This window comes from Acipenser ruthenus, chromosome 26, assembly GCF_902713425.1.
Source record: "Acipenser ruthenus chromosome 26, fAciRut3.2 maternal haplotype, whole genome shotgun sequence".
Lineage (NCBI taxonomy): Eukaryota > Metazoa > Chordata > Actinopteri > Acipenseriformes > Acipenseridae > Acipenser > Acipenser ruthenus.
Window position 1 is genome coordinate 23,965,802 of NC_081214.1, and position 16,923 is coordinate 23,982,724.

Here is a 16,923-nt window from a genome sequence, read left to right on the forward strand (position 1 = left end):
ACTCTGCAGTTCTGGAAGAGCCTCTCGTGCCTTGGTAAGTGAGTTTATATGGTTAATGAAGGGGTCTCCGTGCAGACTGAATCCACACACACCACCACACAAAGCACGGAAAAGCCTCTGCACAAATTCTGCCTTGAACACGGGCATAGAAATATTTGCTGACTTCATGCAGGTTAATATTCAAAAGCCCAGCTGGCAGTATACAGAAATAAAATAGGAATTCATAATTCAAAGAGAAACCTCTCTGGTTATAGAGGAGGAGATTAGCAACTGCAAGTTCTCCAGCCATTGACTGCACACAACAAAATGGAAGAGTATTTATAAGCAGTGCTTGAGGCTGTCTGGAGAAGAGGTCTCTGCGGGGTAGGATGAACCAGAGGACACTCCCTCTGCGTCTTTTATTTCACAGTGTACTCTGCTGCCATCTACTGTCCAAAATTAATATTACAGGTTGAAATGTCAACAGCACTAGCTCGTTCAATAGAAGACTTGAATTACTGAGGCTGGAAATGTCTGGTTAATGGAAGTTTAAACCTTTTGTATAAACTTCTTTACCATTGAAACTATCATACATATTTTGATAGAAAAAGTTGGTTTAGTATATATATATTTAGTATATATATATACTGTATATATTTTTTTACGTTTATTTGTTTTATATTTTACATAGAGTATTTTGTTTGCACAGTAACTTTAAAAAAGAAAGATCCTTTTTAAACAGTACATTTTCAATTCAAAGTTTAGTAAGAAACATTGCTGTTTAAGATTTGAAATGAGTGTGCAGTATTGACCCTCTCGCCATGCCTGTCAGACTTGGTGACTATGAGTAGGGATTTGCCTCCTGTATATATGACAGAATACATACTAGAAGGTTAAGTGGGGCAGTCTGAGATTAGGTGGGCAGGCAGAGACCCACATTGTCCAGTGGGTGCACAAGAGTCAGTCCAGGAACAGTCAAAGCTGTAGCTCCTTTATTTGCCAGTTTGCACACTGCCACTCCTTTCCTAAGCTGTCATGACAGAAGGGTCTAACACGGGGGTGTCAAACTCCAGCCCTCGAGGGCAGCAGGGTCTTCTGGTTTTCATTCCAACTTAAGCTCTCAATTAACATCATTGATCTAATTATTTGTTCAATTTGACATATTTAATGTTTTTCAAGGTCTTTTACAGTTGATGGTTTTAAAAATGAACTTGATTCAAGGTACACTACCTGTGAAACATTGTGAGGCCTGAAGAGAAGTGTTAAATGTGTCAAATTAATCAAATAATTAGACCAATTAAGTAATTGAGAGCTTGGGTGGAACGAAAGCCAGAAGACGCTGCGGCCCTCCAGGAGCTGAGTTTGACACCCCTGGTCTAACAAGTTCAAGTTTTCCCATTGAAAATCTGTGCACTTTTACTCCATGGGTAACTCCAGATCCATAATTACATCTACTGGCTAAAGATATATCAGGATACAAGTGAAATGAGAGCATCCCCTTAGTCTGTGCTGTAAGCAAGTTTGTGGTCACATGTTTCGCTAAGCCTGTATAGAGTTGCGTGCAACTGATCAGTTGAATGCTGGAAAATTAATGAGAAAGATCCAAATTGCCCCTTCTAAAATATTCCCATGCTAAACATGCTTTCTTACAGCCATGCTTGTACTGTGTAGTGACTGAGTCTCAGCATAGATTGCAAAGCTTCTCTAGGATTTAACTTTAAACTCATATATATAGTGAATGTGTTGTAATTTGGCATGGTCTGATTAGCCTGACTGAAGTGTCAGTAGGGTTAAGTGCTACTAAATATAGCAATGCAGGTTTGTATGTCTATCACAAATAGCCCATCTCCCCAAGCCAGCGTGTTAGAAGTATTTCAAGGAACCAGAGACCCGATGACCAGTTGGGGTAATAAAGCCAGACAGGATAAAAGATATCACACTTTGTTCAGTTTCACAAGAAAAGTTTTTTGAGTCACATTTTGTTTTAGTACATGTTACATTTCTCTTGCTAAATACAGGCGTTGTTTTCTATAACCCAGTACAGCTACATAAATCGTACAGCTTGAGTTGAAAATTCACATTTGAGCACTTCTACTGGTTAGGAATTAGCATTGTGGAGCTATTACTGTAGAAAGCACTGACTGAGCTGGTGCAGAGAGCTTGCACTGATGACCTGGAACTACAGGGGTAGTTCTGCATAAGCCACTGGTGTACCGAGAGGGGAGAGGGGGTCAAAGGAGCTGGGTGTTTCAGATCGGAAGCAGAACACACCTGTTTCTTATTCATAAGAGTCCATCCTTCCAGGACAGAGATGGTAGTGTTTCTGTCCCTCAACCCCAGGAAGGAGTGTGCTTTTGTGGGAGTCACACCCACTCGGAGAGAAAGAGTCCAAGATGCTTTAGTTACCTTCCCAATTCTCTGCAACTGGGTTACCCAGCAACAGAAGCAGCACGTCTCACTCAGTCTTATCATGGGGGAGTATTGGATTTCTAAAGCAGCCCCATCCAGCTTTAAAACAGAGTGCAGTCCAAGCAGCTAAGAGAAGTCCCGTTGTTTGAAATGAACTGTGTGGGCTCGGCTCGGTTACCCAGCTGTTTAGTCGCTTTGCTGCGGAGGGTGGCAGGGCTTTGAGGAAAGAAGCAAGCTCCAGCAAGGGTTAACAGGACAGCTCCTTGCAAGCTGCTCATTCTTCAGGCATCAGAGAAGTGGGTTAGACAGCCTCCTAGCACAGGAGAGAGAGAGAACCCAGCACCAAGACCCAGTAATTTGCTGTGGCCCCTTCAGGTAAGCACTTTTCCAGTGGCTCCAGTCCGACACCACCTCTCAGCAGCAGGGACCCAAGCCAACGCCAGCCCTGGCGGTTGAGAAGCAATGAGGTGCGGAGAGTCCACAGAGGCCCATTCAGCTTGTAAATGTGCTTATAGGCAGCTGAACCCATGCCAGGAATACAAGGGAGCCAGTCTGAGCTACACCTGGGCATCACAGGGTGGCACAGCCAGTGTCTGAGCTACACCTGGGCATCACAGGGTGGCAGTGCCAGTGTCTGAGCTACACCTGGGCATCACAGGGTGGCAGTGCCAGTGTCTGAGCTACACCTGGGCATCACAGGGTGGCAGTGCCAGTGTCTGAGCTACACCTGGGCATCATTTACTACGATGAGCTGATTTCTGTTCTATTGTGAAATGCTTCAGCTAACGGCAGGATTCAATTTGAATAATGGTGCCACTATCTTTATAGCAGCTTTTTAAAAAGTACCAAAAAAACCCGAAATAACATCTGTGATTAAGGTAACTCATGTGTTTTTCTTGCCATTTTAAATCAATTCAGTCAGTTTTTGCTATTTGGTAGTTTTTGAAATCCTCATAAAGATAAGACTGCCAAACGTAACACTAGGATTACTGGCCCCCGAGCAGTGGGGGCACAAAATAATGAAGAGGCCACAAGACGCGTCGTGCGCAGCGCTTGAGAGGCGCTACACTGTGCTGGTAAACAGTATGTTTTGAGTGCCGTGGGAAGCTGATTTCAATCCTCTCTTAAATAACACTGGCACTGTGCCAGGAAACTGTTGACCCTCCTTGTGCAATTAACTGTGTTTTTGTTTATATTGTTAATTAAGAATGCCAGTCAGCTCAAAAGCAATTAATTCCAGTCTGGAGGGGAGTTGCGCTAGCCCGTACTGTATACACTAAGCACTGTATATACAGGTGGGTATGCTCTGATGTCACTTTGCATAGCAGGGCAATCAGACCTAACACGCTACTGCTGATGAGTACCCTTCTGTTATCTTTGTAAACACTGCATTACCTTACACTTTCCAGGATTTATTCTAAAAAATATTAGTGTTTCAATCTAATGATATTCATTTTACCATTGAAACAAAACAGCGGTTACTGGAGGAAAAAAAACCAAAAAAAAAAACATGTGCAGTAAGAAACATTGATTTTTTTTTTTATTTCTATACATGACATGATGAGAATCAAGACAACCCACACTGTCCGAAATAAATGTGCCTTGCTATTAGTTGAAGAATTGCTGGAAATGGCAAGGCAATGCATTCCTGGTGGGCACCGCTGGTTCTAGTATATATTTAGTAGACGTGGGATTGCCACAGTTGAAGATGCCAGAGGCCATGCAGCACCCACACTGTCGGTCAATGACACACCTAAGTTAGCTGCTCGTATTGTTTGCTATTATTGTTTCATACAGTATATTAATACATTGCCTAAACAGCTGGAGCTCTGCATTACAGCAACAATGTCCGTGGACGTTTTGAAAAGCTAAACAATAAAAACATAACAACCAAACAAAAGAAAGAAAGGAGGGAAGGAAGGAGGGAGATGCCACATTTCAAATTGCCCAGGTGTGGAAGGAGAAGCACTTCATTCCCTCTCTCCAAAACAAAAGAGAGGGAGGGAGATCCCAGTGAACGTCCGCTCCTGTGCTGGCAGCTCCCTCCCTCCCTGCTTGTGTGTCCGGCTGCGGTGGGATTAGCAGAGACACCGGCGGTCACTCTTCATAACCTCCTCGGAGGAGTGCACCACGTTGGGCACGAAGCCGCTCTTGACCCCCTCCCAGCCCTCCTGGATGGTGATGTCTCCTCGCTTGACCAGCTCGAAGATGTCCCGTGTCAGCTCGGTGAAGGCCTTCTCCACGTTGATGGCGTCCCGCGCCGAGGTCTCCACGTACCTCATCCCGTAGGAGCCCGCCAGCTTCTCCGCCTCCTGCCGGCTCACCTGCCGCCTCCCGTCCAGGTCGCACTTGTGCCCCACCAGCACGAAGACGATCTGGTGCGGCTGCACGTGGCTGCGCGCCTCCTCCAGCCACTCGTGCACGTTCTGGAAGGAGCGCCGGTTGGTGATGTCGAACAGCAGCAGCCCGCCCACTGAGTTGCGGTAGTAAGCGCGCGTGATGGACCTGCGGAAGAGAGAAAAACCGATTTAAAAAAACAAAAGTCAAGCTATGGAACTAAATCAATCGGATGAGTTTTAGTGGTCTAATCTGGCCTCACGGACTACCCACACAGGCCTGGGAGCGAGATTGTGTAAGAGAAAGAGCAAGTGACCTCGGAAACATTGCAAATATCTCAAAGGGGTGATTGAGCAGAATAGTTACGTGGCGTCTGCAGCTACAAGTGCTTTAAGCAATCACTGAAACATGAAGCCCTTCAGAGGGAAAGCGAATCTGTCAGCTCTCCTGTACTTAGCCTTTCGTTTTGTGAAACTACTTGCTTGTAAAAAAAAAAGGTGCTAGACTGGTCCCACCACCGTTTCTCATGGCTAAGCTGAGAACGCTAAACTCGTTTTATGTGGGACTCAAACCACAGCTGCAGTACAGGGCCCATGGGGTTCAGAGAGCTCAGTACTGGTTTCTTGTGAAACGGGTCAGATGAACATGGGGGAAGAAAGCAGGCTGCTAAGAAATAAATAATGCTAAGAAATAAATAATAATAAAGCAGGAAAGTAAAAACGTGTAAATCATGCAGCACGATAACATTACACACAGTTACACATATAGAGTACATAAACACTTCCAACATATACACTCCTAATCTATCTGTCTATCTATATTTCAGCCTTGAGCAGCACTAAACTGAAATTGAACACCAATGATGGCAAATTATGAATGCAAGCATATTGTTTAATTCCGCCGGTACCAGGTCCTAGCGAGACTGCGCCCCCACCACGCCCCTGCTCCTCACTGTTATCATCATCACCACCCCTCCCCTCCCCCCCCATACCTGAATCGCTCCTGCCCCGCAGTGTCCCAGATCTGTAGTTTAATGCGTTTCCCCGGCTCGATCTCCACCAGCCGCGAGAAGAAATCCACACCGACCGTGGGGTCGGACACCTGGGCGAAGCGTCCCTCGGTGAACCGCCGAATGAGGCACGACTTTCCGACCGTAGAATCACCAATCACGATCATCCGGAACTGGTACAGCCATATCGCCTCCATCTCGCCTGATCTCTGTCAGACACACAGAGCTAACTGCAGTAGCGTATTGTCCGGCAGTAGCAACACACACTTAAAAAAAATAAATAAATTAAGGGTGCTTCTAAATTTAAACTACGCTTGACTTAAATAAAGTAGTTTTTTTTAAATGTTGTATTTATTGTTGGTTTGCCTCTTATTTGAAACTGAGCAAATGCTTGAAAAAAATATTATGCAAGTCAAAATCACAACAGGTTCAGTCACCTTTTAACACCGTCATGAACTCGTAGAAAACACCGACAACTTGATACTATAAACTAGTTTGATAGCTTTTGTTTTGAAAATAAATAAATAAAGCAAACCGTCGTTATAAATCCAGTACGCATTAATTGCCCAGATATCGGCGGGTTTGGGGTAAACAGAAGCTCCAGATCATATACTGGTTTTCTCCAGATTCCTAGCTCTTCAGATATTAAAAATAAACACCGATGCAATTCTCATCTCGGATTGGCCTGCTCCTGCAAGAGCTCTAGGTATACCAGCAGCAAGGGGAACATAAATCCTTAAAACACATCAATATGAATATGTTCAAAGCTTTTTTCCCCTCTTCTAACTCCAGTGATCGCAGTTTCCCCTGGCTCGCAGCCTATCCTCCACTCCTCTGCTGCTCAAACTGCAGTGCTGTGTGGCGAGACCTTCGTTTTCTAAACAAATAAGCCTCTAGCTGAGCTCTCTATTGTGCAAAAACAGATTGAAATTCCAGGGCGAGTGCTGTAGTTATTACACCCGCACCGGCTCTATCTTTCAGGCTCCAACACAGCTTTTTGACAGACAATGTCTCGGGAAACTCCAAGGTCAGTTGGCCTCCATTTTGCAAATATCAGCAATCTCAAACAGAGATTATAAATGTTTATTTATTTATTTTTTTTCAGGATTTTTTTCACGTTTTAATTAATTGGTCACAGAGCTGTATCTCCTGACACAAGCTATCGGTTACTTTGCCCATTTATGAATTAGTTTAATGATTCGTTTTTCTATGTATTTATTTATTATTAATCTATTATTATTAGTCTAGTAGTGTTTTTGGTGTTTTGTTTTCGTAAAAAGTAAACAACTCACTTAATCACACCGTCTATCTAGTGCACGGATTCTTCAAACATATTAAATAAATTTCGGTCCTACACAAACAAATAAAGAAAGCAATTTATGTCGTTGTAGTTTTCGTGTTTTCATAAGCTGTCAGTAGACGCAGGCAACAAAAACATCATATCATATCCATATTTCTATTTTTTTTTTAAATTACTGCACAGGAACCATTTAATAAACCGCATTAAACGTCTTCAAAAGAAAAAAAAAGCTTGTTTGAAATTATTTCTTTGGAAAACAGATGACAGGAAGACACATATCTAAAGGCCTCCTCTCATCCATAAAAAAAAAAAAAAAAACACAACCAAAAAGCACTCGCGCTGCAGCGATAATCACGCGATTAAAGGGTTAAATGGTTTTGCGTCAATTTCCTTATCAGTTTTGGTGTCTGGAAAGGTGCTGGCATCGTCCTGCTTTCGTAGCTGATTGCTTCATTCCAGTTTCCCCATGTTGTAAAGATGGAGAGGTGTTTGGAAAATGCTGATGAAATGGCAGCAACATCAGCACCATACCGCCTGACTCATCGCAGCATCAGTACCAGCACCGTATTAACCCAAACAGAGGCGGCCTTACTGCCTGTTCTACAATCCGCTCCATGCAATTACCGTAACAACTGTTGTATACTGGTCGGTTATAAATTCACTGTGTTGTATAAATTACAATGCCTCAGTCGTCAGTCTTTAATCAGCAATTCCCTCCGCTCCTTAGCTCGAGTCAGGTGACCACACTGCCTCCCCTCCCGGGTTCAGTTCCTAATCTCTGCCACGACGCCACACTGTCTCACTCCCACTCACTCAGCTCGAACCTCCAGTCCTGGTTTTTGTTCCAGCCAGGAACCAGCTTTACACACGCATTTGTTTTTTTTTGTGCACGCCAGGCAGCTCTCTAAGACTTCAAACGGCACGTTAGTTTTAGAGTCACCACGTACATCCCTACTGGACTGCAATGCAAATTAATAATACAAATAAACAAATAAATAAATACATTGACCACATTTGGCCCCGAATTCCAATTCCAGTCCAGGTTTTTATTCCACGGTTCAGCTTCAGTTGCATTGCATGGCCGTTTCTATGGTAGTTATTCAACTGTATGTTTGTCCATCTGGTGTAACTATGTAGGGATGCATCGAGCAAAAGCCTGGACTGGAAAGTGATTTTGATGCCAGATTTTGTCTGTGTCTTGTCTATACCACGAGACTTGGCCACACTGCTTTCATTCCATTCCCTCAGCTCAAATGAAAATACCTGCACCGCCTGCCTCCCTGTCCATCAACTCTAACCTCTAGGCCATGCATTAAAAGTCTGAAGGAACTTTCTGGACTGAATTTAAATCCGAAATGAATAACGTAGAAACACAAAGTCATTTCCAGTTTTGAGAAACTGTTTTAATATGTGTTTACTGAGAGATGCCACGTCTGCTCCATACCGTCTGATGAGGGTATGGTACGAGTGTGGGAAAACAGAAAACGTGGTGCGTGCTGGGAATTGTAGTCGAGCTTCTCTCTTAGCCAACCACAACGTAAGAACTCCTCGGATAAAACTACAACTCCCTGCATGGACAGTCACAGAATGAAAAGGGGCGGGGGGTGTTTGAATGCTGTGTGCCTCAGTTGACAGTGATATAAAACAGATAGGAGAAAGAGAGAGCGATGATTCTATGGAAAGTACATGAAAGTTTGTTAGTGAAAAATAAACTAGTTTACATGAAAAACAATAGGTTTGCTAAGAAATGCTACAGAAAAAAAACTGATCCGGAGTGTGTTGTAAATTAAAGTGTAAAGAGACGGTAAGAAAGAACACAATTTCAGCAGTTTAATAACTTTACAGGATGCGACTGTTCTGTAACCGTGGTTTGGAAGCGAATACATTTCTAAGATTTCTGCTCTATTTGCGGTAAGATCAGTATTGAGAGATAAATATATGTTTAACTAAAAAAAAAAAAAAAAAAAAAAAAACACTTGAAGGGGCAAACACGTTACGCACTTTATTGAATTTAAAATGATGCACACCAGCGTGTAAGCTGTTATAAAGTACTGCGGATCGGTGGGACACAAGCGCTTTCGCTCCGTTTATTTCACAACACCACACCGCTCAGTTTTACCCCAAGTGATCCGGATTATCTGTTTGAACGCGCCGCACCTGGCACGATGCCGGAGCCGCAGCAGGAGTTTCTTTTCAAGGTTCTCGTGATCGGGGATCTCGGCGTGGGGAAGACTTCCATCATCAAGCGGTACGTGCATCAGATCTTCTCCCAACACTACAGAGCGACCATCGGGGTGGATTTTGCACTGAAGGTGCTCAACTGGGACAATAACACAGTAATTCGACTGCAGTTGTGGGACATAGCAGGTAAGAAGCAGGTAGAATCATTTGTTTTCATCTTTCACTATTATTATTATTATTATTATTATTATTATTATTATTATTATTATTATTATTATTATTATTATTTCAACAAGTGGCACCTTGTTTTGAAGTAGTAAAAGCTGCTGATCTGCTTGTCCCTCTAGTCTTGTGGAATGTGTCTGTTGTGTAAGTCTTCCAGAAGGCAGTCTCATGCTCATATTAGGATCACATGAGGTGGAAATTCAGTGCCAGGAATTTAACACACATGAGGAGACTGGCTCACATGAACAAGCACAGACGCGCGCACACACACACACACACACACACACACACACTCAATAGCAATGACACACACACACACACACACACACACACACTCAATAGCAGTGACACACAGTGGCTCTATTGCAGACACACACACACACACACTCAATAGCAGTGACACACAGTGGCTCTATTGCAGACACACACTCAATAGCAGTGACACACACTGGCTCTATTGCAGACACACACACACACGCTCGCTCAATAGCAGTGACACACAGTGGCTGTATTGCAGACACACATTAAGTTTAGCATCCCGTCTCTCTTCATGTGATAGTCCCTCCCAGTCCAGCCGGCCCCGGTCCTCACGGCTGTTTCTTGCTTGTTTGCTGGGGCAGGTCAGGAGCGCTATGGGAACATGACCCGGGTGTATTACCGGGAGGCGGTGGGGGCCTTCGTGGTGTTCGACGTGGCGCGGGCCTCCACCTTCGACGCCGTGCTCAAGTGGAAGAGCGACCTGGACTCCAAGGTGACCCTCGCCAACGGCAAGCCCGTCCCCGCTGTCCTGCTGGCCAACAAGGCTGACCAGTCACGGGACGGCCTGAGCCCTCAGCTGCCCAAGCTCGACCATTTCTGCAAGGAACACGGCTTTGCAGGCTGGTTCGAGACCTCCGCCAAGGTAGGAGCTGCCTTCCTCTCCCCTCTCTATCTGCTTGATTATTGTGCCAGCTCTACTAATGCAGCACAGAGTGAAGTCTGCAGACACACCAGCTCTTTCAGCCCGCTGTCCTATACCCTCCAGTGCTTCACAGTGATATAAGCACTTGTCTGATTGGCCGTAGAAGCTGCATGTATGATACTGTGTTTGGGTGACACTCAGGAGTTTGTGTAAGAGGGCTGAACAGATCTATTATATTTCAATGCACAGTGTGCCAGCGAGGGTTTACAGCTGATCTCCTGCCCCCTGTCCTCTGGTATGTAATCACATGCGTAGTGCTCTTACATGCACAGCGGATCGCACTCCTTTAAAATACATCTAAAAAAGAAAGGGTTATGTGAGCATTGCTGACAGGCTCCCTCTGCTGGTTGGTATTTGTGAATGCAGGGATTACCAAAACTACACATTTTCTTATGAGGAACCATAAAAGGAAAACAGCAAGTTCCAAGGCAAGAGGAAAAGGTTATGACGTGAATCCGGCTACAGTAAAGGGAAGAGCTTTTTATTTGAGGTTGTGGATTTTAAGTAGACCGAATGTTTGATCAAAGATGAACATCATAAAACTCTTAGCAGCACAATCAACCTGCAGTCATAAGAAAAAACAACCCAGCTGTGACACTGCCATGTAAACACCTAGAACAGCTCTTGGTTTGAGGCAGCGTGGTGTATGTATGGTGTGGGGGTGGGCTGCCTGACGCACGCCCATGGTAATGCACAGAGACTCGCGTGGACTAGAAAAGAGTGTGAGCAAACAAAATGAGAACCCTGGAGCAGAACTCCATCGCTCTCGTACAGAGACGCTAATTAAATCTGCACAGAGGCGTGAGGGATTGCGTGTGTGTGAGATTCATCCATAACTATACAACACTCAATAGTGCTACATTTAGAAATACTGAAAGAAACTTTAAATACAGTGAAAAAAAAAAAGATTCTTCTAACAGTGTGTCTGCCTCTGTGTGTGTCTCTCTGCGTGCATGTCCGTCTCTGTGTGTGTTTCTCTGCATGCATGTCTGTGTCTCTGTGTGTGTCTCTGCGTGCATGTCTGTCTCTGTGTGTGTTTCTCTGCATGCATGTCTGTGTCTCTGTGTGTGTCTCTGCGTGCATGTGTGTGTGCTTGTGTGTCTCTGCGTGCATGACTGAACTCTTTCTTGTACATTTTGCAAATGGATCAGGAGCTGCTTCTTTATTGCAGGAGAACACGAACATCGTGGAGGCGGCGCGCTGCCTGGTGGAGAACATCCTGTCCAACGAGGAGGGCTCCGGAGGGGACTCGGACCCCGAGATCGTCCTGCCCGGCCTCAACAACAACACCAAACACAGCGGCAGCAGCTGCACGCTCTGCTCCAGGTTTTAGAGGACTGCTGCTGGACAGGAGCGTACAGAAACAAGAACAAAGAAACAAGTGTGATTTCCACCTGCGCGTCCGAAAGCATCGGAAACCGAGGCCGTGTGGCCTGGAGATTAGAGATTGTGTCGTAGTCCTTCAAGCTGAGAGGTGTGCTGGATTCCCCCAGGTGTGCATTACCTCCCCCAGATGAAGGCTGGTTTTGCAGCTCTGCTGTCGTCCCCACTGGCTCATGCTGATTTTCTGTAACTTCCATGTTTGATTCAAAGCGTTTCTCTTGTCTTTCTCATGTTTGACACATTTTCATGTCCTCACAAATAAAAATTTCCTAATACTTCCTGCTTTGTCCAGGAGCTTCATTTGTTTTTGCATGTATTCCTCTGGGGATTAGGGGGGATCTTCTCAGGATTCTGTTCATTTGGCTGTTCCAAGGCTTCAAACACGTTTGGGAGAATTACCTTCGGCATATCAACTCCCATAGTAAGAAGATGGACATCTCTCCTTCTCTGGTTTTAAACATCGTGTTTGGGAATTGCTTAGAAGCTCCTGCCAATGATTCTCCTTCAGTCCACGTTAACAGATAGATACCTGTCTTATTGATACTAGTGTGGGATCTCTGTACACTGCTGATTAACTTTGAACCGCAGTGGGCTAATTCACTAGCATGCTGTGCTGTTCCTCTTTGAAGGACTGAGAGCAAATCCAGGTGATTTCTTCCTTTATTTTCCAAGAAATGGTTAATTGACCTTATAGTCAGTGTGAAACACATATTTCCTGTGGGTGCTGGTGGCGCAGCGGGCTAATCACACAGCCTTCTCTCCCTGAAGACGGTGATTCAAATCCAGCTCCTGGAGGTGAGTTCCTGAGGTTAGTAATGATGTTGGTTGTGTTTCCACAGATGGAGATGGAGATGGAGGAGCAGAAGACCTGCCCTGAGGAGGTAGGAGAGGATGTGAAGGGGGGGGTCTGCCCCGCCCCCGCCAGGCAGGAGAGTGGAAGGAGGGTACTGAGAATACAGGTTTGTAGCAAAACCGAGGGGATAATCGTGACAGCATTTTTTTTTTTTTTTTTTGTGCTTGACTTTCTGTTGGTTAACTGTTGAGTTTAATTATGAAAGAATGCATGCATCTATTCTGAATCGCATTGTATTTTTAAATATGGTTATGATATTGATTTCATAGAGAAACACTACTCACCCTGGTTTTACGTTTTTATATGGTAAAATAGTGATAGTTCCCTTTTCTCTTTGGACTGTAACCAATATCCGGTCAGGAGAAATCCAAGTTATTTAAAACCCTGCATGATCTAGATCAGTGGTGAACTGTCAGTATATTTAAATCAGTATTTATTTAATTCTGACCCTCCTGATGAGTCATTGAGGCAAAGGTATACTAGTTATTCCAAGAGCTCCCATTCCATTTGCAATGCTTTAATAATGTTCAACATATTTAGACGTACATTAGGAAAAATGTTTTTTTTATTATGCAGCAAAAATAATAATAAATGTACTCACCACTACATGAAACTTCAGAATCAAATACACGTCTTAATGGTTTTAAATGATCTAATGATTTACTTACTTTTTCAGAACTAGTCCATTGCTGTTAAATGTATAAATGGTAACATATACATACATTTTGCATTAATTAAAAATATAATCTGTGTAAATTGGAAACATGTGGCTGGTGCACACTGCATTCATAGGTTTCCCTGTTTACACCAAACTACCCTAGAAAAGAAACACACACACACACTTACACAATCTTTATGTACAATAAGCACCGATCCACAGTGCAACAATTCATAGGAACACATGCCCCTCCCCTAACCCCAACACAGCAGGCAATACCCTTTAAAACACTACCCTATCACAGAAATGCATAGCAACAATACAAACTCCATGTAGAAGGAATTAGAGAGTTATACAACTTAGCAATAATAGTTTAGAAGAAGTTTATACTTAATATTGTCTTAAAGGTGGCTCAATTAACTTAAAAAAAAAAAAACCAACACAGGAAAAGATGACCAACAGAAGGAAGTGAAGCAGGGGCTTGACCATCTCTTAAAGGGTAAGTAGCTTCAAATATTCCTTTCTGTGATGTTTACACCCATCCCATCCCCAATACTGAATTCAGATATTTCTCTCTTTATCACAATCTATCAGATCACTGATGAAAGCTACTCAGTACTTGAATGTACCCGCGATGAAGGTGGCGAGTTGTAAGGGTACTAGACCAGGCTATTGCTTTGGCATAGGTCACTATACCAGGCTATTGCTTTGGCATAGGTCACTATACCGGGCTATTGCTTTGGAATCAGAAAGTTATCAAAAGGAGCTGGCAACTTGCATTCGACAGGCAAAGACAATGCCAGGTGAATACTGAAGTCAGGCTGCATACAGCGTACAGGTGTCTTTAAGGAAATAGATTTGTAGAATTCCAGGTTCAATACCTCGACTGCCTACTTTATTCGTTTTGCACTACCCCACTGCCAATTGCACTAAAACGAATCCACACACAGAGCACAGGGACACTGGAAAACTCTTGGGACGTCACTTTTGTTTCTATACAAGTACTGTATGATCGTATCACTTTGTACCAGTTTACTAAATCAACTCCTAATGAGAGCTTTAACATACAACCAGGAGCAGGTTCAGACCACTCTGCAAAGGAGGGGGGGGGGGGGGGGGGGGGAGCACTTTTACTTCCCCCTGAATTGTGCAATTGTGTAGAGAGTGAACTGCAAGGCAAACATGAGCAGCATGAGGTAATGAAATATAGACTCTGCATTCCAACAGCAATGAGAAGGTCTGCGCAGAGCAGAGCAGTGTACAGTAACAGCCCTTCAAGGGAAGGTAGTTTGTGTGCTCACAATGGGAATGGGAGATTCGTAGTAGTGCCAGGCTGTTCCTACGAGCCAGTACTGAAGCGGCTAACTCACTTGCCTGATGTGTAACAAACCACCTTTGTCTAACTGATGAATTCTTCAAGCTCTCCAAACTAACATCACATGGTATTGCTTAAAAACCCCAGCTCTGGAGTCACCTTTATATACAGCATTGTTTATTTATGTACTTCAATCGTAAAAGACAGATATAATACAATTAACACTGTCTGCCGTTTTAGAAAGAATTGACAAAACCAGCAAGGCTTCTGCAGCCTCAGTACCAACTTAATATTAAAACCCAACGTATAGCAACTTTAAGTGCAAAGATTGCAATAGTTTAAGTTAAGGTTTTAGTGGTTGCCCAGTATATTCCTTTCCCACCTGATACAGCATTAGAGTGTACTCAGAGCAGTGACCTAATAGGACCAGCAAAGGACCCTGCATGCTTACAACCAGTAGGTTATACTGTGACCAGTTTATTTATATATATTTTTTTAACCATACGCGTGTATATCTGTTAATTCTAGGCACCAGCACTCAAACACAAGAAATCAATTGTGCTTTCATTAAATCGTTGTTTTCCTTAATATGCTACAGTTAAATGTAAAAGCTGTATTTTGTAAACAGGTGTCAGTGCCCTCCAGCATCTACTGAATGCTTGCACAGATTCCAGGAGATCACCCGCCAGTCCTGGAGTCTAAACTAAACCCAGCATGAGCAGCATGAATGAAATGAAGAGAGGACGGGGTGGTGGGGGTACACACAGACCAGTGACGTAGTAAAAGAGCTACTGCCCATTCACAAACCATTGCAGATCTTCCCAAGTACAGCCGAGCACCAGGCAACCTGCCTGGGACACTGGGCTCGTCTGCATTCTTTGCACACCATGATCAGCACATGTTTAAAATGGAAGCAGAAAGGAAAAGCATCTTGGGCTGTGGGAGTTTCCTAACTGGACCTAATTTGACAGCTTGGCAGGACATCACTGTGTAGCGGACAGGGTGAATTAGAACAAAATACTAACACATGTTATATAAACAAAGACCCCCCCCCCCCAGGCCAAGTCACACTGCCGCCAACAATGCTTGGAAAGGTCAGGTCATTGACTGAACATGCAGTGAACCCTCACAGTCCGCACGCACTTTCCTTTCCGGTTCCTTCATGGACGCAGGCTTTTTCTTCTTAGAAAAGTACATTTGCAACACAGAAAGAAATAAAAAAAAAACAACTAAAACTAAAGAACGTGCTTGTTGGGCTCTTACAAAAAAAAATAAAAAAAATACATACTGTATTATGACCTTTAGAATCTTGAGTAAACCAGTCTTTATAAAAAAAAAACACTGCGTACAAAGTAAAAGCGCACGATTACATTAAAAAACCCATTTTCTACATGGCATTAAAACCTGTCAACTCTTTTATTGTAAATAAATACATCCAAAAATCTTGGAAATGCATCTTCCAAGCACAGGAATCTTTTGGCATAAAAAATCCGATGTAAAAGGAAAAAGCCGCAGTATCCCCTTTTAATGAACCTTTACTGACTGGGATTGAAAACTATAGAAACGTTCGCAGATGATAAGAAGCTTGAGGACGACGACATCCTGAGTAATTATTTACAACACTGAAGAGAAGCGCAGTTCAAGATCTTCCCTGATGCATGACAGGCAGGGATATCCCTGTAGAAGTAGCATGTATTCAAATATCCGTGTGCAAGGGAGAGGGGGTCAAAAGGGGGTACCAGGGGAAACACCAGCTCCACCTTTCCCAGCAAGGGGTGCTGTTGAGTGAAACATGGATCTCATACAGCAGGGGGGCTTTACCAGGTAGAAGAGGCTAGTCCAGTCCAGATCTTTGTTCCAACCTTGTTGTATGACCTAAACATATTTATTTAATAAATCTGTTTTAAAATGGGACTGGAATGGAGTGGCCTACCTAGCCAGGTCCTAAACTAACACCAGACTACAGCAGGGCTGCCCGTGACCCTCTCCACCTTCCCCTATAAAAAGTCCAGTCCAGGTTTTTGTTCCAACCAGGACAATACATTGAAATTGTTAATCTGCACAGCTTTCTTGTGGCACCGCTCTCAGTCTTTGACAGGTTATGGTTCGGGCAACAAAAAAAATCAAAACTACATGGATATGGCAAATCGGGATCAGAAGTGTGCAGCCCTGGAACGGCCAGGTTAGAAAGAAGGTGGAGGTACACCCCTCTAACCCTAAACACATACTGTACAGTGAAAGAGAATTCCTGCAGTCTGGAATCAGCCATACCACAGAACACAGGTTACTGGGGATACTGCAGGTTTTTATAAC

The 16,923-nt window shown here is 43.7% G+C and overlaps 2 protein-coding genes across 2 annotated transcripts; one reads left to right on the plus strand and one right to left on the minus strand.

Moving 5' to 3' along the window:
• Window positions 1-3,901: 3,901 nt before the first annotated feature.
• Window positions 3,902-7,748, minus strand: LOC117430703 (ras-related protein Rab-39B). Its single transcript, XM_034051068.3, has 2 exons — window positions 5,717-7,748; window positions 3,902-4,893 (listed from the first exon to the last, which is right to left on the minus strand). The coding sequence occupies exons 1-2, from the start codon at window positions 5,929-5,931 to the stop codon at window positions 4,467-4,469; spliced, it is 642 nt and encodes a 213-aa protein (XP_033906959.1). The 5' UTR covers window positions 5,932-7,748; the 3' UTR covers window positions 3,902-4,466.
• Window positions 7,749-8,640: 892 nt separating this feature from the next.
• Window positions 8,641-12,062, plus strand: LOC117412062 (ras-related protein Rab-38-like). Its single transcript, XM_059001669.1, has 3 exons — window positions 8,641-9,401; window positions 10,061-10,341; window positions 11,573-12,062. Exons 1-3 carry the CDS (start codon window positions 9,200-9,202, stop codon window positions 11,732-11,734), a joined length of 645 nt encoding a protein of 214 aa, XP_058857652.1. The 5' UTR covers window positions 8,641-9,199; the 3' UTR covers window positions 11,735-12,062.
• Window positions 12,063-16,923: the final 4,861 nt, after the last annotated feature.

What these genes read in the sequence shown, in the direction of transcription:
- LOC117430703 (XM_034051068.3), bottom strand. Translation starts at nt 5,931, where the DNA reads ATGGAGGCGATATGGCTGTACCAGTTCCGGATGATCGTGATTGGTGAT. An exon ending in GCGGGGCAGGAGCGATTCAG is followed by an intron (nt 4,894 to 5,716) that starts GTATGGGGGGGG and finishes TCTCTTCCGCAG; the next exon opens with GTCCATCACGCGCGCTTACT.
- LOC117412062 (XM_059001669.1), top strand. Translation starts at nt 9,200, where the DNA reads ATGCCGGAGCCGCAGCAGGAGTTTCTTTTCAAGGTTCTCGTGATCGGG. An exon ending in GCAGTTGTGGGACATAGCAG is followed by an intron (nt 9,402 to 10,060) that starts GTAAGAAGCAGG and finishes TTGCTGGGGCAG; the next exon opens with GTCAGGAGCGCTATGGGAAC. An exon ending in GGTTCGAGACCTCCGCCAAG is followed by an intron (nt 10,342 to 11,572) that starts GTAGGAGCTGCC and finishes TCTTTATTGCAG; the next exon opens with GAGAACACGAACATCGTGGA.